Source organism: Capricornis sumatraensis, chromosome 1 (genome assembly GCF_032405125.1).
Source record: "Capricornis sumatraensis isolate serow.1 chromosome 1, serow.2, whole genome shotgun sequence".
Classification (NCBI taxonomy): Eukaryota; Metazoa; Chordata; class Mammalia; order Artiodactyla; family Bovidae; genus Capricornis; species Capricornis sumatraensis.
In genome coordinates, this window is record NC_091069.1 from 76,748,418 (window position 1) to 76,772,503 (window position 24,086).

A 24,086-nucleotide genomic window follows, 5' to 3' on the forward strand; every position below is an offset into this window, starting at 1 on the left:
CACTTTGTGATATCTTTTAATGAAAATAATTTCCCAATTTCAATATAGCTAAGTGTGTCAAACTTAAGATGGTATTTGACTTAAGAAATCCTTTCCAAAGCCATTTTCATATTTCCCAAATAGTCATAAAAATATTTCCCTATATCATTTTCAATAGAACTACAACATAAAAAACTTGGTAGTGTTGCTATATACATTTAGGTAGAAAATTCACTGGAGTTGATTTTTATATATGATATGGACTACAGATCCAATTTCATTTTGTTCCTATATGAATACCCTATCATCTTATCATCTTTTATTAAAAAGGCTGTCTGTCCTTCTCGCATTCAGCAGGACCAGCCATTAGACTCTTATTAACCTCTCCATTAAATCAGGGTTCAATCTGAAAGATTTTTAAAATCCAGGTTTCTAAGTCTTATCACAGACCGGGGGTGGGAGAATGCCAGATGGGATGGAGGATCACACCAGGACCTGGATTTCTAAGTTTCTCAGCTAATGTGCAAGCAGCTAACCTGGCTCCTACCAACAGATGGACACTGCAGAACCACTGGAAATGAGTTCCGTGAGTTCCTTCCAGCTTTAAGATCCCTCACTTTCTTACAAGTCTCCAGGCTACTTGTTTCTTACCATTCAGGAATATGGAAAAATGTGTAAAAGTCTTATTGCAAAGAAATACAACACATATCAAATTCTAAAAACTAACACATGATTTTATTTATGATATTCAACATTTTGCCTACTATTGCCGATGTCTATTTACGTATTCCTCAGTTACAACTTTCATTTTTCAAAATAAAGATTTTTGAAAATATACTCAGGGAGCACAAAGTATACTAAATATTTTACTAATGTGATACCCCACGGGCATCAATTGCCAACAGTATGGAAAAGGGGTTAATATAAAACAGTACAAAAGCGTTACAAACAATAGGTTATCAATATTATCTTCAATCCATTAGCAGAATTTACTCACGCAGTTACCTTTATTCGGGAAATGATTTCATTTACAAAACTATTATTCTTTGCGATCACCTCAGCTTTTAGCTGTTTTAACTTTCTTGTGATGCTTTCTTCTGACATTTCAGTAAAGGGCACTTGCTTTACCTTGGACAGAAATTCTTGAATAATTTTTTCACCTTGCTGAAAAATACATGTGAACATTTCATTAGTCTTTTAAAAATGACTTTTCTAAGTCACATTAAATAGTAATGACTTGTTTCATTACAATTTCAATCTAAACATACCACCCAATATTTAAACATTCTCTAAAGTGCACACCATTTAGAATTTATAGCAAAGCCCTCAGTTGACTGTATTTCATAGCAAGTCATTAAAAGGATATTTATAACTGTATTTTCAGCTGCTAATGAAAAAGGGACTGAATATTTTAGTAGTTTCCAAATCCCTCAGGTTTTGTAACTGATACATAACTTAGCCTTCTGGGGAAAAAAGAACTCAAGGTTTGCAAATACTGTGAGGCATAAACAGTCACTGAAAATTTAGTAATCATATACATACACATGGGATGTTTCTTCTTTATTTTACTGCCTGCTTATTGCCATTCTAAAGAACATGGTTGTTACTTGCTGTGTGAACCATGGGCAAATTCCTTAACACATATTCCTCATCCATAAAATAGGGACAATAATATTATGAACAATACAGGGCTGCTGTGAGAATTAGAGTTAGTATGTGCACAGTGCTAAGAACAGTGCCTGGCAAAAGGTATAATGTTTATCACTACATATGAAACAGAACTAAAGTCCGCTACCAGGGAGCCAGTTGGCCATACATACCTTATTAAAAGTTAAAGGTAGATAACCCAAATGAGAAGATAAAGAAGAACTACATCTCTGTTAAATAACAAGTGCCTTTCCCCCCAATAAATCTAGACTGAGTAACATTGATAATTCTGTGTTATATGTCTCCCTTAAGAATTTTTAAAAAATTCATTATAAGTAACGTTATCAAAAGTATATGATTTCTGTTCTAATTGGAACCAGTTACATAAAGGAGTCTACCTAATCCTGGATCATGGATAGCTGTGCTGCTGATACTAAGACCATTTCACATCCAGAATGGCAATCTTCCCTAGGTAAAACTATTAACAAGTTCTAATACATTTCTCCTGCTTGTACAGACACAACAGATAACATCTTCAAAAACCATACACATCATCTATTATTGTAACATCTATCCAAACAAGAACAAAAATTTCACTGGGTAAAAAAGCTAACAATGTGCCGAGAAGTTGTCACAATGCATTATCACAGTAAATGCTGCCAGAAGTAAATTAAAATTCTTTTATTTTTGTTATTATGGAAAACTATTAATAATAATCCTTTAATTTTTTAAAAATACACCAGGCAAATTAATGCTTATACCTTTCTGTGTGAACACCTCAATTTCACCCACCACTCAGAAGGTCCAACTTAAGATCCACTTCTCCCACAAGAACTGAAAAGCCTGCCCACAGAGAGCTTTCCTACGTAAACACCTGTCACGTTCTCTATGACATGTTCACTATTACTACATCCCCAACTAAACAACTGGAGGGCAGGAACTGTGTTTATATTTATCATCTTAACTAATAAGTATTTGAATAAATATGTAATTTAACTGGACTTGATCTATTTGTTTATAGGTAATCAAAGATGTGTGTGGACTTTTATAACTCCTCTGAATTACATATTTTAAACCTACAGTAATATTCCTATCCTCCTACTTTTGAAATCTGGTACTTGAAATGATATCTTTTGATTGTGCAGATGTGTGTAGTGGTGAAACCAAAATGATACAGACGGATTCTTTGCCATGCAAAGAAATGTTAGTAGAAACCAATAATGAAAAAAAAAAAGAAAGAAACCAATAATGAATGATCAATAATTAAATAGAATCATACAGAGGAAAAAATAACTACAAGAACAATCGGACAAACCTCTCTTTCCAGATAGCACCTCTTTGCTGCTGGTTCCATTTCATCACATTCCTGTGGTTTCCCAATATTCTGAAACTCCTCCAACTCCAGGGCTTTCTGTTTGGCACACTCTATTACATGCCGGGGGAAATTAGCAAGCTCAGCAACATGAATCCCAAAACTTTGATCACAGACACCTATAAGAAATTTGGGGAGTAGGAAGAGAGGGCAATGTATATAAATAGAATTTATTTTTCTCACTCTGTCATCAGGAAACTTAACGTTGCATTTTTCAAATGCATTAGCCAAATGTTTCAGAGTAACTTAAAGGAATTTTAATTAAGCCTCCAATGAAAAGTGATTATGACTTGGCAATACAGCCCTATATTTTATCCTTGACAAATGTAGTAGGAAAAATTATAAAAACAGAGAAAAGGCTTGATAGATAATCCTCAAAGGTCTAGACAAATAACTGAATCTGAAGAAAGATTAATCAACATAATATCTCTGAAGTTTTCTTATTTTGAAAGGGAGGAACTAAAGTACTATAAAAAAAAGAGATAAATATAAAGTGTCTCTAATTAGGAGCAATATTTAATTCAAAATGTACTTCATATGACAATGAAATTTTTGACCCAAATGTAGACTAGTAAGTTTACTGACTAGGCATGTTATCTTCACCCCTGTGGGTAGAAAATAAACTGACTTAAGATATTTCTTCCAAACATTTAGTATCAACAATGCTCACAGCGTTATCATAGAGCTCCCATTTTTGCCTCAACTGTAAATTTTCTTTTGGCCTAGTAGACATCCCAAGCATTCTGGAGCTGGATATTTTATACAACTTAGAGAAACAAAAATAAAATAGAAGCAAGTGTTTGACAAACATCCACAGTGAAGGCCAAACCTGTTCCTATCTTCACCTGATCTTTTTCAATATTTTGAACCCATTTCTTTATCACACAAAACACTTTTTAAAACCCAAACCTCAACTTCATGCTATATGCCAAGTCTAACCAAGGGTATCTATATTCTCTATCAACAATAATGATGCAAATAGTAACTCAAAAGGATACAAACATAAGCAAAACAGAATTTAAAATAGTACCTCATTTATGTGCAACCAACAGATAACAGAAAAAACATGTTCATGGGAAATAAAAAAGCCATCTAAAAAAGCTATTCTGATGTGTAATGAAATGTTAAAGCAATAAAACCTTTACAGTATGTCAATCTCATCAATGCGGTCATCTGATTAGCTGCCAGACCCACTAACAACAAACTTTTCCGAAAGGTTGAAATACCAACAAATAAGTCGTAACTACCAACAGTTTCAAGATCTCTGGAAACCCCAACTTTAAGCTGTTTATATAAAAAGGAGTAGGAAATGGCAACCCACTCCAGCATTCTTGCCTGGGAAATCCCATGGAGAGAGGAGCCTGTCGGGCTACAGGCCATGGGGTTGTAAAAGTTGGACACAGCTTAGTGATTAAGCCACCACCACAGCTAATTTGACAAGAAAACATGGTGACCTGAGAGGCAGTATAAAATCCATGATGATGTTCAGAGTGTAGATCATGCTTTTGGTGACTGTTTTAAAATGAATGGTTCTATTATGAGACATAGAAATGTAAATAACATACCCATGTCCCTGTCCCTACACTGTAAAGAGGTAAACATTTTACAGATAAAACATCAATAATTCATCCTACTGTAGAATAAGGCAATTACTGATGATTCCAAGGGTAGGAACACTGAATTTACAGCACACCAGTGGAATGTGCTCACCTTTCTTCACCTGATAAAGCATAGTTAAAGTCTCTTCAGTAGTTAGTGCTGTGACATGCAGATTATTAACAGTAGGTATTTGATTGGCCAAGGCTGTAAGTTCATGAAAATGGGTTGCAAACATGCAAAAAGCACCGATCTTCGTTGCAATGTACTCTGATATAGCCCACGCTAATCCAAATCCATCATAGGTAGAGGTTCCTCTTCCCAATTCATCTATGATTATTAAGGAATCTTTGGTTGCAGACCTGAAACACATAATTACATGAAAATTTCCCATGACGCAGCATGTGGTAATACAAGAAAAAAAATTAAGGCAATACATGAGAAAGTGTGCCACAAACATTAACAGATTATAAAAGGAAACAAATGGTGAATAAGTATTTTTTAAATTACCAACCCCACTAGCTCATCTAAAAATTTCCAGATAAAGTATTTCTTGACAATCAAATCAGTCAAGATTTAAAAAAGTAACGCTCAAAGAACATGGGACGAGGGTGTGGTGATACTCTCACATACACGGCTGATGGTCACATAAATCTATGTGCCTGCTACAGCCCTGCCAACACCACATATTAGCATTTTCTTTTCTCTTTAACCAAATGTAAGGGGAACTTTACCAATTACTATACTGAACGTCTGTACTGGTTTTTATAATTTTACATATAATTATGTATTGAATAATCAATACATAATTTATTAAGGATCTACTATATGCAGAGTACTTCAGAAGACTCCAAGAAACAGAAGGCATAGCCTCCCTGTCTGCAAGGAAGCTCCTAAAAATAAAATAAAGACAAGAGATTTCATAACCTCTAAAATAAACAGCTAATAAATTACAGGCATGTCAAAGAGTCTGAAAAAACACTTGTGACCTTAGGCACATGAGACAAAGAAAGTCATCAAAGAAGCAGAATTTCTGTTAAGGGCATATAAAGATTAGAAACTGAGTGAGTGAAGTGGCTCAGTCATGTCCGACTCTTTGCAATCCCATGGACTGTAGCCTACCAGATTCCTCTGTCCATGGGATTTTCCAGGCAATAGTCCTGGAGTGGACTGCCATTTCCTTCTCCAGGGGATCTTCCCAACCCAGGGATTGAATCTGGGTCTCCCGCATTGTAGACAGACGCTTTACTGTCTGAGCCACCAGGGAAGTCCTTAAAGATTAGAAAAGGACTTGGTAAACAGCACGGAAGGACCTGTTCAGGCAGTGTGACCAGTGTAAGCAAAAGCATGACAGTGGAGAGACTTATAAGGTGAACAACTACTAGAAACCTTAAGAAGACAACTTTAAAAATCAAAGATGGGCCTTCCGGGCGGTCTAGAGGTTAAGACTGTGCTTCTCCTGCAGGGGGTACGGGTTCAATCCTGGGCTGGGGAACAAAGATCCCGCATGCCACATGGTATAGCCAAAAAATAAAAAATAATAAAAGAAGCTTTCCACAACTAGCATGCCAGGAGCCAGCGTGGGGCATCCCGCCAATGGCAAGGTCATGAGGAAGAGGCCTGACGGGCAAAGGTGAGATCAGGCCTCGAGGGGCCCCCCTTCTCGAGCATCTACCCCCAAACCAGAATCTGTCTGTTTTATTATTTCATGACTTTCACCAACTCCTCTGACATTAACAGGGGGCTATCCTCGACCACCTTTCTTTTTTTTTTTTTTCCTCGACCACCTTTCTCTGGAGGAAATCAACTTAGGGCTCTAGCTAATAAGTCTCCAGGACATGAGAGGAATATTTCAATTCAAACCCCCTCTGTTAGCATTCTGGCTTGCTTGACAGGTTTATCCAGACTCTTGCAGCTACGCATATGATTGTTCACAGCCTCCCAACTGTGAGAGGTATGGGAAGCCTAAAACATAGAGCCTTTCAAAGAGTTAAAAGTTATTAGAGTAGCATTGGTGTAGGATTTCATTATTGGGCCAATGCTTGTTGCTAAGTTCCCGTATCTCTTATCCACTGTGCACCTGGGAGTGCATTAGTTAACATAGTTGGAATGTAAGAAAAACAAGTATAGCCTTGAAATTAACCACATCAGACTTTTGAGCTAATTGGTTCTTTCTTGTAACTCACTGCACCTTTGCTCCCCGAGAAATGTAACTTGTTTAATACTTTCTGAGGCTGACATAGATTAGAAATGTAAAGAAAAAACATTTCAAGGAAAAATAAGTTTTCTGGTTGAGCAGCCTTTGGTCATAAAATGTCCACAGGCCTCCAAGGCAAGAAGATAATGTACACAACACTGTCTATGGGAAAGGTTTGCAGAAAAAATCCTGGTTTCAATAAAGACAAAACAGATGTAATGTTTGGGCTGACTCTGTATGACTTTGCATCTTTCATTTCCCTCTATGTACAAGTAAAGGTATAAAAGACCCTTTTGAAAATAAAAATAGGGGGCCTCGCTCGAAGAAGCTTGGTCACTCCGTGTCTCTGTTTTTTTTTTCTTTTTCTTTCTTTTCTTTCTCTCTCTTACTCTCTTTTTCAGGCTGATCCCTTGGAGCAAAGAGGCTCCCTGCATTCACTTATCTGCCTGGGTTTCTAAGACCTGAATGGGGAAAACGTTCTGCGTCTTCATTTCCTCGGGAGACCGGGAGGGCACCTGTGGCCTCCGTGAACAGGGCAAACTCCTTGTCTCAGGGTTTTATTGGCTTTCTATGTAAACCAAGGAATATCAGCCTCTTTCTTTCCTCTATTCCTCTCTCATTCATTCGTCCGCCGACACCGTTTCTCCTTCAGGTTCCCCTGGATCCTGCGGGAGCTGGATGCCGGCACTAGCACCCTTTTATAATATAAAGTAGGACTTCCCTGGTTGCCCAGCAGTAAGGAATCCACCTTGCAATGCAGCGGACGCAGGTTTGATCCCTCATATAGGAAGATTCCTCATGCCTCAGGGAAACTAAGACCCAACATAGAAAAATAAATAAATCAAGAGTTTAAAAAAAAAAAAAAGACAATATAAAGTACATAGAGCTCACAAGAAAACTATTAAACTAAATAAAAGACTGCAAATGTTTCAAAGGACAGAGACATCCATTTCTACTTTCAGGAGACGGGGAACTGTACTCACCTGAGAATAGAAGCAGTTTCTAACATTTCAGCCATAAACGTGGAGACTCCTTTCAACTGACTGTCACCAGCCCCTACCCGGGCCAAGATGCAGTCCACAATGGACACTTCTGCCCACTCACATGGCACAAAACACCCAATCTGGGCCATGAGAACTACCACCCCAGTCTGGCGAATATATGTCGATTTCCCTCCCATGTTGGGACCTATAAAACAAATTATATCAAAAAGCAAAATTATTAACTTACTTTTGCTAATAATAATTGACTATTAGTCCTAAGTTGCACATTGATAACTCTCTTGTGATATAACATACGAAAAGCAGACCACAGGCTGCCCAAAGGCATGAACAAAGTTCCTCCCTTACACTAGTCCCTGAAACAATACCATTTTATGTTCAGACAAACCTATGCTGTGCCCTTCTTCAAAAGAACCCATGAAAAATATATCTTATCTATAATCTGACTATGATCTAGGAAGACCATATAGGTACTGCCCCACAGCTCACAAAGCTGCCTGCAGGATAACTTTATGACACTCAGGAAAGCAGTACCGGCCTAATTGATTAATTAACACTATTATGGATCTAGTAGAGAATGAATCGGTGATCAAATACCTCAAATCACATAAACTCCACACTAAAACCCAAGGACATGATCCACTTTTGGAAAACATGAAATTTACCAATTAACGGGTTAGACCATGGGTCCCCAACCTCCGGAAACTATTGCCTAATGAGCTGAGGTGGAGCTGATGTAACAACAGAAATAAAGTATAGCATAAATGTATTGGGCTTGAATCACCCCCAAACTATCCCTTCCCTCACCCTGGTCCGTGGAAAAACCATCTTCCATGAAACTGATCCCTGGTGCCAAAAAGGCTAGAGATGATGGGTTAAGTTATATGAACAACTCAAAAATCCAATTAGGGGAATAAAATATAATCACTGACTGTTTCCCAAATACATTTATCCAAAGGTTCCTACCACCCCTGCACTCTAACACTTTTGTTTTCTAGAATCTGGTTAAGATATCTCAAAATGCTTTAGTCTGAGACATGCTACATTGGTCTACACACAAGTCTACTTCTATTTAGTTTCACATGAATATAGTATTGTGTCTTTAAGAGAACTGCTATCCTAAGCTGAAGTCATTCTAGCAGCTAATTCTGCTTGACCTTCAATGACCTCACTACTGAAACGGTCTGGCCCAAAGGTGCACTTCGAGGATGAAGAGATGTTTATTTTGAACCCCTGGAATAGTAGTTTCATTCTTGTTCATTCATATATTCATTCACTCACATGTTATTAATATATTACTAACTATTATGAAAACACATTCTTTTTCTACCATCAAAGACTAGGATTTTCTACATCAACCTAAAATAACCATCTGCTCCAACATAAACAAGGGGAAACACTATTCCCCAAAAGCCCATAAATAAGGTTTCTACCAGTAATGATGTGGAACATTTGTTTATCTTTTTCAAAGTGAACATCATTAGGAATAAATGCGACTTCATCTTGAACTTCCACACAAGCATGTCTGGATGCTTTCAGTGTAATTCTCCCTCGTCCTTTTTCCAAAATGACTGGCCGTACATATGGAACAGGTGCTGCATTGGACACATGAGCAAAGCTGACAACAGCATCCAGCTGAGCTAACACGTCGTTGAATGTCTGCATTGGTTCTACATAGCCTGTGTAAAAACAGAGAGAGTGCACAGGAGGATGGAATAAGAAAAAACACAGATAAGCAGCTTTAAGAAAAAATTCAACCTGATTCCATCTGTGAATTCAAAATCTATTTCCTAATTTATATGCTTAAAAAAAATTAACAGAGGTTTTTGCTATAACTAAATGTGAAAGGAACACCTAAAATTCAACAAGAGGTTAAAATGTCTTGTCACATGTTTCTCCTTACTATCAAGGGATTTCAAAAATCTCTTATCAAAATCCATTAAAATATAAAAGCACATGGCTGGTTATATAAAGAAATGAGGCAGAGGTTTAAAAAAAAATAAGAGAAAGTTTCATGGGAGCACTTTCATGATATATTCCAAGTAAGAAAAGCAGGGCGAGGCAGAGTTCTAAATTTTAAGAGCCTGAAACCAGGATGGCATTTCACAATTATGCTAAGAAACCTGCAAACACCAGGTATAAGATATAATGTGACTGTCAAGATTGTTACTTGAGGTTGTTTCCTGCCATGCAATTAAATTTTAGCATAAATTTAGATCCATAATTGTCACTCAGAACACTTTCAACAAGATTCCACTCTGCTACAGCAATAAAACTAAAAGTTATTGCATACATTAAACAGTCCCTCACACATGCTAGGCAAAGCATGAATAGCCAATAAAAATGGTCCAAATTTCTAGAACAGATTTCAAAATTTTAACAGGTTGGAGGGGTTGGTATAACAGGCACCTGGGTTATGTGGAACTATCACATGGATATCAATGTGACCAAAGCCTTAAGAGACATTCAAGAGAACACCATCTCATTTTAGAAAAATACATTACAAGCTTAATCAAATAGCAGGAAATCTGATTCATCTTTGATTCCTTTAACCCCCATAAAAGTGAGAAAATAAAAATTCATGTATAAATGGCCAAATACAAATAATTCTTAATGTTTCACTTTAAAATTTATTCCTGTTTTACCTAACATATAAAACAGGGGGGAAGGGGAGAGTTCTCATTACCCTACCATACAGCAACAGGGACATTTGAGAATTACTTAAGTATTAGTGGAGTACTTACATAATTCTCACAAAACTTCTAACATACTAACATGAACAGATTTATAATAAAAGAAAACAAGCCTCTCAATCAAGAGTCTGTATTTGGTATCTCACATCAACTGGTTCTTAACAGCATCACCTTTTCTGGTTTAAGAGTAAGATAGAAAATTAGAAAAATGATCTATTATATTTTTAATAAAGATAGTTTACAATGTGCATATTAGACCAAGAAGAGATTTCATTTCAATTCAAGGTGACTCCAAATACAAAACCTTCTTTTCAAATGTTAACATCTAACAGCTTTAACATACTAAGTGCTTAACGAATATTAGTTAATATTATTTTGGGGGAAGACTTCCAATTTGAATTTACACAGTGTATTTTTAGGGTCCTTGCAGCGCCATCTAGGAAGGAACATAATTCAACTAGAAGATCTCCATGCTACAGTGATCTGATTAACACCAAACAAAAATGTAATCTTTACAGATCTCATTCATCTCAACACAAATATAAGATATAATAAAACCCTTTAAAAGTGTTATGCTTCTTTCTGATTTACTATAAAAATTCATAATAAAACAATTTACAAAATTATACATGCTTATACTTTTAAAATGACTTATTACTCCTAAATAATTCAGTACCCATATCCTGAGAACAAGTAGGAGGACATCCTCCTACTTAATCACAATACACACCCAAGAAGTAGGACACCAATACCTTATTATGTTATATTAAACTTTGCCAACTTGTCCTAATGGTGTCCTTCACAGCTAGTCCCCAGGTCCAACCCCTAGTCCCAGATTCAATCAAGGATCATCTTCATGTCTTTGACTGTCCTGTCACTTGAAGTCTCCTTTAATCTCGAACACAATCTTCCAATTTCTTCTTTGCTTCCATGAAACTGACATGCTTTTTGTTTGTTATGTTTTGGCCAAGCTGCATGGCACATGAGATCTTGGTTCCCTGACCAGGGATAGAAACCCTGCCTCCGGCACTGGAAGCTTGGAGCCTTAATCACTGGGGAAGTGCTGACACTGACATTTTTAAAGAGTGCAGGCCTTAAAAAGTTTGTCCCACGATCTAAATTTATCCAACATTTTCCTTCTTGTTACTATTCAGATTTTTTTTGGGGGGGGGGGGCGGTCAGGAACACTACAGGCCTATCCTGGAGATATTGCAGGTTCAGTTCCAGACTACCACAATAAAAGGAATATCACAATAAAGTGAGTCACACAAATGTTTTGGTTTCACAGTGCATATAGAAGTTATATTTACACTATACATTGCTAAAGAATGCTAACCATCATCTGACAAGGCAGAGTTGCCACAAACGTTCAATTTGTAAGACAAGACAAAAGAAGACAATACCTGTGAATACAACGAGGTATGCCTGTACACAGGTGCTGTATCTTTTCCTCGACATCACATCAGGAAGCACATACATATAATGTCATTTGTCACTGGCAATGTCAACCTTGATCACTTGGCTAAGGTAATTCTTTGGTGATTTTTTTTTAAGGCACAATAGAGGTTGTGCTCAATACACACACATGATGATAGGCAGAGACTTCCAGCTTAACACATCGCCACCTACCCCTGTGCTATATACATTCATTCCATGCTAAGGGTGTCACAGAGCCAAGTCAGGCTGTCGTTTCAATTATACAACAATCATCCTGGGAGCTCCCTGGCAGTCCAGTGGATGGGATTCAGTACTTCTAACTGCTGTGGCCTTGGTTCAATCCCTGTTCAGGGAATTAAGATGCCACAAGCCACACAACATGGCGAGGGGAAAAAAAAAGAATAATTTCTAACAGGTGTCCTCAAGAACAGACTCTGAAAATCTATGAAATGGCACGCAGAACTCAAAAAAGCTTGCTGCCTATATAATTTCTATTTGCTTTATTTATTTCCATAACCTAGAGCATGAGCTCCTAGATCTGAGGTATTTGTGCCTTATAGTCCCTAGTGTTTCTTTTCCTTGTTACAAGTTTTGTGCTTTTCTGTCTGTCTTTGTTTTACAGAATGTTACAGAATATTCCCATTCCTTAGCCTGCACTAGCTCATCTTTCTAGGTAGGAGAACAACCTCCAGTTAATTTTCCTAATGCAACACAGCATGCATTCCTTCAGAAGAAGCTTAACACAATAGTCACAGTGTGCAGCAGCTTTAAAAAAACAAAAACAAAAAACCCACTCTTCAAACAGCCCAATATTATTTGTTACCAAAATCCAGGTCATTTTCCGAACATCTAATGTATTGGTTCTGTTAAATTTACCTGAAGAAATATTGACAATTTCTTTCACAATGGCATTCTGGGCTTCCTCATATTCAGTTTTATTTTTGGTATACTCTTCATTGAGAGAAGTCAGTTTACTGCAAATCAAGATAATGGTATTATTAGAAATATTAAAACATCCACTGGAGGTAATGTGCACTACCTGTGAAATATATCCGGAGTATTATCCTATAAAGCATCAAAACAATAATTAAAATGGAAACATCAGGAGAAAATGGGCAACTCATTAGGGGTGGATGTGATTGGAATTCAGTGTATTAACATTTATGCTGTTTGGAATGGCCCACTGGCACAATTCTTGCTATAAAACTTATTCCCTTGCGTAAAATTCTGAGTAAGTCTCCATCCCAGGGACAGTGGAGCCTGGTGGGCTGCCGTCTATGGGGTCACAGAGTCGGACACAACTGAAGTGACTTAGCAGCAGCAGCAGCAGCAGTCTTCATCCCTATTAGGACAGAGGTCATCTTCTCTTTTAAAATACACACACAAGCAGCACTATTTACAACACCCAAGATATGGAAGCAAATCAACTGCTCATCAACATATGAATGGATAAAGGTGTGGTGTGTGTGTATATTACTGAGCCATTAAAAATAATGAACCACTTGCAGAAATGTGAATGGATCTAAAGAATATCATGCTTAGAGAAATAAGTCAGAGAAAGACAAATAATCAACTATACCCCAATTAAAAAACCACACACACACACACACACTCCACACAGTTTTTCTCATTACCATAGGAAACTGTCTTTTCATACTAAAAGTTGTCAAAGTAAGGAAAATGTTTTGAAAACAATTCTACTGAGTGGTTTAAAGAGAAAATAAAAATTATAGGTTAAAGCAAAAAATGAAGACGAAAAATGAGAATAGAGAAAAAATATTCACTGATATCAAAGGAAGTTAAAAACAAAAAAACAAGGTGAGGGGCTCACAGTAGATTCAAGAAAGAGGTGAAGTACTTACAAGGAGGAGGAAATATCAGTCAACCAAGGCAGTAACTGTGAACATGATGCAATCAGCCAGTGGCATAGCACACATATACAGCTCAAGAACAGCAGAGGGGCACTAACAGACTGCTGCGAAACAGGCAAGTGGGAAGGGTTAAAGGAAAAGAGAGAGAAGCAAAGATACTATAAAAGTGAGACTGCTGTGTGAAGGGAAGAGCTGCCAGAGAGAAGAGGTGTGGGCAGGAACCAGACTGTATGGGTTATGGTACAGATTTTAGATTTTTCCTGATGACAGGATTAGAGGTTCTTAAGAAGGACAATTACATGATCAGAAAGTCAGACCCACGGCAAGCATTCAATTTGCTGACACAAATCAATGAATGAACAAACAAATGAGCTTTTCACAACTTTTGGAACCACTGCTGCCATTCAGTTCAGCTTCTTATAGTTCTATTTTGGCTTAGGTAAGACAGAACTTTTGGGGTGTTATATCGTCTTCAAATCTCTTACTGGTCAGTTATAACGTATAAATTTCTTGAATCAGGGACGTTGTGTGATCAAGAAATAGCTACTAATAAATCTAGCAACAGAAGATCTAGGTCTGAGTATCTACTGTTACTAGTCATCCAGTCCTGGGGAACTGGAGTTTCAGTCTCTCCATCTAAAGGTGAGAACTATAACCTGTCCTATTTATTTCAGAGAGTTGTTACGAGAAACAAACTAAACAGATACACTGTTTTTCATTACTAGGTTGTCTGAACACCTAGAATAATGTCTGCATATAACAGACACTCAAAAACACTAAATAAATGGATAAAAGAGGGGCGTATATACAAAAGCTAACTGGAAATACTAAGAATATCCAAGAAGGGTGGGAATAAGGCTGGCCATAAGTTCTAAAATAATATAGACGAGAAAGGATAATGGCCTTACTCTCCCAGTTACTTCATTTTTAAATAATTCTTTTTCACTAGTAAGTAATTTGCCTTAGGGGCTTCCTATTCCTAACATAAGCAAGAGAAAACACATAAAAAACTACTAAGATTTTTTCCAACGTTGACATTATTTTTAAAAAAAAACTTACAGTCCAAATGAATGGCCTCATTAAAGTTGATAGCATCTCCCTAAATGACACATCAATTGATATATCAGAAGAATAACAAAATTTCCTTAGAAAAAAATAAACATGAAAATAACTAATAGAGATACAAAGGGAACTAACTCTAACAGATATGTAAACACCAAAAAAAATGTAATATAATCTATTTCATATTGATAAAAAGATAAGAGAGATACGTGAAAGAATAATCTTAAACTCAAAGTGCCACTTCAGTGAATGAGGAAAAGCTGAATTATTCAACAAGTAGCGTTAGGATACCTGACCAAACTCTCATAAGGAAAAAAACAAAAAGGCTTCAATCTTATTTTATGCCTTGTATCAAGAAATAAAACGTCCTTATCATGCAACATTCACATTTCATCAGAGAATAGTTTATGGAACTAGTAAAGACTTAATTTAACATAGGCTTACAAACCTGTTCGTAAATTTAACACCATTCTTCTGGATATCTACTGTACTGAAATTTTTATTATTACGAAGGACTTTTTCTTCCTTGCACGTTACTCGGAAATAATAGCCAAACTGTGTGCTGGAATCCAGTTTAATCTGTTTGCCAGGATCTAAGCCTTCAAGATCAGGAAAAAAAGAAAGAGTATGTCATAGATATGTACAGCCATTTTAAATATAAGTGTTTAGAATACTTAAATCTAAATAGTGAAAAATATTCTTTTATTATTTACATGACAGCATACTGGAAATTATTCATACTATCTGACTGGGAAAGATGCACATCCTATTTCACTCAAAAAACTACATGAATTAAGCATATCTATAAAATATTTAAATCCCTCTTTTAATGTTAGCCTGTGATGTGGAGCCTGTTCTGGGTAAACCCATCCAAGCTTGCAGGGCACCAGCAGTGGGGTAGCTCTGTGTTTCAGATGCTTTGGGCACGAGGGTGGGTAAGGTATGGTTGTTACCCTTGAGGAGTTCTGCTGAAGGTTCTTTAGTTAACCAAAGCCTTTCCCTGGAACTAATATAGAGCATAATTACAGGAAAAAAAATACACTCTCCAAAGAAAAGTGTGAGACTCTGAGATTGACAACGGAGCTCTAGAAAACACTAGGCCCTGTACTCTGTTAAGTGTAGGGAGCATCACAAAAAAGGCCATGATCAATCAGCTAGACTATGCACCTAAGATTTTTAAATTTTTACGCTTGTCCTCCCCTCATTCATTCATCAATGTCATCTTTAGACCCCAAACCAGAAGAGAGAGATAGTATCTTAAAACTTAAGATAAATAAATTTATTTGCTAAAGCATGACTATGGAGTACTAGAAACAGCAAACAACTAAAGACAGATCTCACTTGACCAGGGAGGAGACACATAAAGAGAACATGGAGAGATATATAAGAAGAGGAGGGTAAATTTCAATATCCTTCAAGTCAAAGATTAACTCTAGGATCAAGTTCATATATGAACTCTCCATGGAAACTATTTTTTATAATTTTTATATATGTTGGTATGGGCATATACAACAGGGGGCTTCCCGGGTGGCGCAGTGGTAAAGAATCTGCCTGCCAATGCAGGAGACTCAAGAGATGCAAGTTCGATCTGGAGAAGGAAATGGCAACCCCCTCCATTATTTCTGCCTGGAAAATTCCATGGACGGAGGAGCCTGGTGGACTATAGTCCATGGGGTCGCAAAGAGTCAGACATGACTGAGCACACACACGGGCATATACTAGAGTGATACTGCTCTGCAGGACCTTCTGATATGCTAAGATTTACTCATTTAACATAAAAGTCAAAGATGCTCATTACAAGAGGTTTATAAATTCAGAGCAAGACAGAACAAAACAGTGTGAGACAAATTAGGGAATAAGCTAGGGAGTTTAAAACAAGTAATTTTTAAAGTTGATATTAATGAAGTGCTTGGGAACCCCAAAGCCAAATCAATGAATTACTCCTAATAGAATTAGGCTTACAGAAAGAGTGTCATTTAAAACAGGTCTTACTTAAAAGATGTTGCAAGGGCAATATGGGGTGATTTGTTTGGCAGGAATGTGGGGTCATCCTGGGATTAGAGAAATTGGTTAAGAGATGAATCTGAAGGGGAGGCCAGGCCCCAGATGTAAAGAATCCTGTATGTAAACTTTATGTGACTGTAATTTTATTCAGTAGAAAACGGGGCTAGCATTTTAAACAAGGAGGTGGCATGATCAACTGTGTCTTCTAGCTCCAGTGTGGATACTGTGTAGACAAAAGAATTATTCAAACCTTCAAGGGCCCATTCTTACCTAGATCTCTAGCTGCACTTACTAATGTTGACTGCATCTTCTTTTCTAAGTCATCCATTATTTCTCTTAATTCACTCAAGTTAGGATCAAATGAAGGTTTTACAAGGAATTCATGGTTTTCCACCTAAAAACAGAACAAAGTGTAGCCAAATTTTATCAGTGATGGATAAAGATGGAAGTCATGTAATTCTTTGCTTATTTAAAATTCACTAATGTTTTGAGTTAAATGATTCACTATCTATAAGTTATTCAGTCACAACTGTAAAGGAGTTTTTACTGATTAACAGATGTAAAGAGTTCTATTTATTAGGAGCTGAGACCTCTAGATACACAAAAATTATTCATATGAAACAGTTTAGTGCTAATGATGCTTTTTACCACTAACAGTATATGTTATTTTTATTTATATTTTTCCCTAAACAATGTTTAAAGACTGTAACAGAATGGTTTTTGCCCAAACCAAGGATCTATCTTCGGAATTTCAGAAAGTTAGTTCTTGAAATCCTTTTTTGAAACAAAACAAAATGACTAAAACTTGAACAGACAAAATTATGAAAGACTATTTTTAAAAAAAAGAATGATGTCTATCCACACACATAATAAGAACTATTAAAAAGAGCTAATTTCATATAAAAGTATGAGTCAGTTTTCTAAAATGAGGAAATTAAAAAAAAAATCAGTATGTGAGATTGATATAACTTCCTAATTACTATCCACTTAATTAGAGCATACCTTCTCCACATACCAAACACAAGAGTGAGAAAGTAAAATATTACAGAAAACTATCATAAAAGAGAATAAAACATTTATCAAATAACTTTCTCAATTTAAACCAAAAAAAGACTTTATTATATACTAAAATTTTAAATTTCAAACAAAACTGCCTTTTTTTAAAGGCAGAAGATTTGTAAAAATAGCTTTGTAAAATATAAAAATGTAAAGGTTGACATTTTCTTTTTTTAAAAGGCACTCGTTTGCATGTATGAGAAAAACATCAAGTCATTAACTGGGGAAGTACAAAAATACACAACTCACAGATGAGAAAATAAGTAGTAAACTAAAGTCACAGAAAAATGCTAAAGCTCCATAATAATAACAGGCATGAATTTTTAAGCACCCTTAAGATATTATTCTACAGCTTTTTTTTTTTTTTTAAGAAAAAGAAATCTACTCCCAAATACTAATGAGGCTACAGTGAAATTAGTATACTCATTCATTTCTGGTGAGAATCTAAATTGCTATAACCTTAAAAAAACAAAAAAGCAATATGCGATAAGACTCAGAGATATTTGTTATACTCTCACATAGCAATTCTACTCCTGGAAATTCAGTCTAAGGAAATAATGCAACAGAAGCAAACACCACATGGATGAATAAGATCTCTACAGATTTATCTGTTATAAGGCCTGGAAATAACGCCGAACGTCACAATATTTGCACAATGGTACATCAACAGAATACTGTACAGTTATTTAAACAGACAATGAAGATGACTTAGAAACAAGGACCAAGACTCACGATAACTCCAAGGGAAAAATTAATGCTACAATGGTGGACTGACAGTGTTACAGAACTGCCTTCTTCCAACAAACTTAAGAGAAGTGATGCTGAGCCAGGCTAAATTCCTATCCTCATTCCCACCTTCCAGTAATCTACGGGTGAGTCAAAAAAACCCTGAGAAAGCTCACTTAATAATCCCAATCTGGCTTTTCCGGTAAGCGGCCTGAGGTGACCCCTAAAAATGGTACGCTATTCACTTGACGCAGAAAACCCCACAAAATCATGCAAATCAAGAGGTCCAAATCTTCGTGTTCACTTTAAGAACACTCGTCAAACTGCCCAGGCCATCAAGGGAATGCATATCTGAAAAGCCACCAATATCTGAAGGATGTCACTTTAAAGAAGCAATGTGTGCCATTCCGTCGTTACATCGGTGGAGTTGGTAGGTGTGCACAGGCCAAACAGTGGGGCTGGACACAGGGTCGGTGGCTCAAAGAGTGCTGAATTTTTACTACACATGCTCAAAAATGCAGAGAGTAATGCTGAACTTAAGGGCTTAGATGTAGATTCTCTGGTCATTGAGCACATCCAAGTGAACAAAGCCCCCAAGATGCGACGCAGGACTTACAGAGCTCACGGTCGGATCAACCCCTACATGAGCTCTCCCTGCCACACTGAGATGATCCTTACTGAAAAAGAACAGATTGTTCCTAAACCAGAAGAGGAGGTTGCACAGAAGAAAAAGATATCCCAGAAGAAACTGAAGAAACAAAAACTTATGGCCTGGGAATAAATGCCGCAAAAAATAAATGCAAATAAAAGTAAAAAAAAAGAAAAAAAATCCCAATCTGGAGAGAAGACCCAAATGAAGCAAGGGAAAGTAATGACTGAGCTCTAACTTACTAAACAGTCTTAGACTGCACCCCAAATGGAGTGTCCTTTGGTAATGCTGGACTGCTCCCAAACAATGGATAAGAAAATATACCACCCAACTAAGTGTTCTAACTTAGAACTGAAGTATTCCAACAAACATGACACAATGACTTCTACGAGTTGTTTTCATATCATCAGCCACTTAGCACCAGAAACACACACAGCTATTACCCTAGACTGGCACCACTGACTCAAAGGACCTGAGTCTGAACAAACTCTGGGAGATAGTGATGGAAAGGGTAGTCTGGCGTGCTGGAGTCCATGGAGTTGTAAAGAGTTGGACATGACTTAGGGACTTAACAACACATAAATACAACAGTGAAGAGATACTGTTGAATAGAATTACCTGTACTGACATAGAAGAAAAGACTTGATATAATCAGACATTGCACAAGACAGAGACTGAAGTAATTAGAGAGGAGAAAAAGAATATAAGGAAGATACTAGAAATCTTCAAAAACAAAAGCAAAAACTCCACTATCCTAGAAATACTAGATAAAATATTACAAGCATTTTTTTCAAATATGTTTATAGTTAAGAGAAAACTAGATACCTGAGCTCCTACAAAGCGGAATCAGTCCCCAGCATAAAGCAGGCCACAGGGCCATTTAAAAAATCTTACCTCATGAGAAATGGTAACAATTAGAGAAAGCTGCCTCCAGCAGCTTGGGCCCCGAGAAAGGGAAAGTCGGGGCAGAATCTTCTCTCTGACAATGTGTGACCAAAAGCCTGCCTTTACTATATATAGAATAGGTGAAGGGAAGTGGCTTAGTCATGTCCTACTCTTTGCGACCCCGTGGACTGTAGCCTGCCAGGTCTTCCGTCCATGGGGTTTTCCAGGCAATAGATAACTATTAACAGTAAGGATCTAGTGTACACAGCACGGGGAACTCTACTCAACGCTCTGTAATGGCCTACACGGGAAAAGAATCTAACGAGGAGTGGATACATGCATGAGGGGGAGTCAAAGTTGCTCAGTGGCGTCTGACTCTTTGTGAACCCACAGACTATACAGTCCATGGAGTTCTCCAGGCCAAAATACTGGAGTGGGTAGCCTTTCCCTTCTCCAGGGCATCTTCCCAAACCAGGGATCAAACTGGGTCTCCCGCACTGCACGTGGATCCTTGACCAGCTAAGCCACGAGGGAAGCCCAAGAATACTGGAGTGGTTAGCCTATCCCTTTCTCTGGGGGATCTTTCCGACCCAGGAATTGAACCAGGGTCTCCTGCATTCCAGGCAGACGCTTTAACCTCTGAGCTGCCAGGGAATATGTAGAACTAACTCACTTTGCTGCACAGCAGAAACTAACACAACACTGTAAATCAACTATACTCCAGTACAAACTAATTTAAAATAAACAAATAAATAAACGCCTTCACCTGGATTGGGATTTCAAATGTCTGCTACTTATCTTAGCAATGCAAAAGGCTGCTGGTTGTGGCCATTTCTATTATCCCCTCCTTCTACAGTGATAGAACTGACAATTTTTCAGAAGAAATGTTAACTACTAAGAACAAACACTACATTTTCCAGCTTCCCTTGCAGCTGGTGTGAGCATATAACCAAAAGACTGTGAGCAGAAATGATGTGTACCATTTCCAGAATGTGACCTCCTCTTCCTTCTTTGTCCTCTGCCATTGGCTGGAATAAAGTTAAGGAAGTAAGCTATCCTGGATCTTGAAGGAGAAGTAAAGGAGAAGACGGGCTACAGAGATAGTGAGCCTGCCCTGCCAGCCCTGTGTTGCTATGCCCACACAGTCATGATAGAAAATTAAACCCCTATCCTTTTTAAGCCATTGTTATTTATTTGCTCAATGGTGTCTGACTCTGGTTTCTTTCTCAGCAGCTAAGTCTTTGCCAGTAGCCTAATCTTTGCCCAAACAAATGTAGAAAGATCCAGACTGAGAAATTAACTTAAAAGTGTTCCTGGGTTAATTACATTTGTAGGGTATAAAGCAAAAGCAAATTTTAACTGAGGGGATATATGATTTGCCTGTATAACTTGCACAGGAAGAATGCAGATAAATGAGTATTATCTAAACATACATAACAGACAAGGAAACAAGACACCATGAGTAAGAGACTCAAAACAATAACAAAAGACAGCAGAAAGAAGACAAGGAGCAGATTTAAATCCAAGAAATTTTAAAGATGGAATATTAAATATATTTAAAACATTTAAAGAATGAGAATAGAACATGTGAGCAAAGAACAAGATATTACTTTAAAAAAAAAAGAGTAGACAGACTTAGAAGTGAACCAAACAACTTTTATAAATGAAAAATATAATGATTAATTTTTTTTAAAAAACGGGTTGTTAAACTACACATCAGAGTTGACAAATTAGACTATCTGAAGTAACCACAAAGAAAGCAGCAAAGACACATGCTGAAAAAGAACTTGAGAGGCCAACACACGTCTAATCATAGCATTAGAAAAAGAGAATGAAGAAATACAGTATTTGAGGAGATAATGACTAATAACTTTTCAGAACTGATAAAAGACAATAATTTTCTGATTAAGAAAATGCAGCAAATTCAAATAGGAAAAAAGAAAAAGAAACCCACTTTTGGACAGAGTAGTAAAAGGAGCCAACATCTGGAAACAAGATTTGTAAACAACAAAATAGTGCAAGCCAAAGGACCGTGCAACACAATTTCACAAGCACTGAAGAAAAGCAGCCGTCAGTGTGAAACTGCACACCCAGTAAAAACACACTTCACGAGCAACCTAGCCCTGGGCTTCACCCTTGTTCTTGCACAGTCCTTTGGCTTGCACCACTGTGCTGTTGACCCACCTTGTTTCCAGATATTGGCTCCTTTTCCTACTCTGTCCAACAGTGGGTTCCAACAAACAAAATCTGACTAACAGCCGCCCCCCCCACTCCCCCCCCCGCCCCCGCAACAAAGGAACACCTAAAGAACATCCAGGAAGAAGGAATGAATAGCAACAAAAATGATAAGCATACAGGTAAATCTAAACCGAACACTGACTATAAACAGTGGAAATCCAAGGGGCATAAAGACAGAAATAAAGGATCAGCCAATAATGAAGAAATGTTAGCTGATCTAAGGTATTCTAAGGTCCTGATATTTGAGGGGAGATGTAAAAACATGCTGACAGGTTTTTCACTTTCATGAGTTACGTATACACATTAAAAAAAAAAGTTTGTAAATAACTTCAAACCAGTGCGTGTTTGATAGGATGGAGGAGCATGAGGGGAAACAAATGGGAATTTTTAAAATCCAATCAATATAAAAGAAAGAAAGAGTGGGTAAGGGGAACCAGGAAGAATAGGAATCACAAAATAATTTGGTAGAAGTAAATCCAAACTGCCCCTTAAAAAAAAGATTATCAAATTACACTTTGAAATAAATAAAACGCATCTATAAGGTTTACCTAAACCAAAAAAACTCACAAAGGATTGAAAAAGATATACTATGTAAAAAACAAAAAATAAGGATTGGCATTGCTTTCTTATTATCAGACAAAATATATCTAAGGCAAAAAACATTACATAATAATAGGATGACTATTATGAAAGTGTCCCTGAAGACTCAATTCACTGCAGAAAAAAATAACAGCTCTGTGCCTTGAAAACATAAGAAGGAAAATTTCTTCACATTTCTCTTAGTAACTCAGCAGATTAAATGTTAGCAAGTATCCAGATAATGCGAACAAAACAACTAAAGTTTTACTTAATGGACATATAGAAAACTCTGCAACCAAAATTAGGGAGCACTTATAATCCACGAATACATGGAGAATTTTATGAAATTGACACATACCAAGCTTATAAATTTAAAAACTTTCTAAACAAATGACAAATCAAAGAACAAGTGATGATGGGAATAAATGACTCAAAACTGAGTAAGAAATAATACCTCTCAAAACATATGGGATGCATTCAGCTAAAACAACACATAGAAAACTATAACCTTAATTGCTTACTAAAAAAGGCTAGAAAAATAGAGGCTGAAAGACATCAAAAATAGATGAAATATATATATAAGACTGGAAATTAATGAAAAACAAAACAACCCAAAGGTACAGGGAGGATTTAAAAGTCAAAAGTTGATCCTCTAAAATAAACAGGCTATGCAAAGATAGAATATCAGAGGCACAAATTATATTAAAAATAAACAGGAACTCTGCCTGCAAATACAGCAGTGCTTTTAAAAATAATAAGCAATCACTATGAACAACTTTTGGCAACTGGAAAACTCAGAAACAAACTCTGTGTCCAAAAGTGGGTTCCAACTTGATCTCCTAGAAAAAGGGTTTAGTATTCAGAATATAAATAGAATTCATAACTCAATGAGCTTCCCTGGTGGCTCAGATGGTAAAGAGTCTGCCTGCAATGCAGGTCAATCCCTGGGTTGGGAAGATCCTCTGGAGAAGGAAATGGCACCCCACTCCAGTATTCTTGCCTGGAAAATCCCATGGACAGAGGAGCCTGGCAGGCTATAGTCCATGGGGTCACAAAGAGTTGGACACAACTGAGCGAACATGTCCCATCCATAA

General features: G+C 37.0%; 1 protein-coding gene across 3 annotated transcripts in view; it reads right to left on the reverse strand.

Annotated features, from left to right (window-relative positions):
- Positions 1-878: 878 nt before the first annotated feature.
- MSH2 (mutS homolog 2) overlaps positions 879-24,086 on the reverse strand; it is an 82,095-nt gene continuing 58,887 nt past the window's right edge. For 2 of the 3 annotated variants that reach the window (XM_068987931.1, XM_068987927.1), the window contains 8 exons: positions 17,130-17,253; positions 15,304-15,454; positions 12,799-12,896; positions 9,226-9,471; positions 7,775-7,979; positions 4,709-4,956; positions 2,942-3,117; positions 879-1,143 (listed from right to left, as the gene is read on the reverse strand). In XM_068987931.1, coding sequence (XP_068844032.1) covers positions 973-1,143; positions 2,942-3,117; positions 4,709-4,956; positions 7,775-7,979; positions 9,226-9,471; positions 12,799-12,896; positions 15,304-15,454; positions 17,130-17,253 — 1,419 coding nt within the window. In that variant the 3' untranslated portion in view covers positions 879-972. Of the gene's footprint in view, positions 1,144-2,941; positions 3,118-4,708; positions 4,957-7,774; positions 7,980-9,225; positions 9,472-12,798; positions 12,897-15,303; positions 15,455-17,129; positions 17,254-23,128; positions 23,147-24,086 lie in introns of all 3 variants that reach the window. The other variant, XM_068987930.1, reaches the window with a different exon arrangement.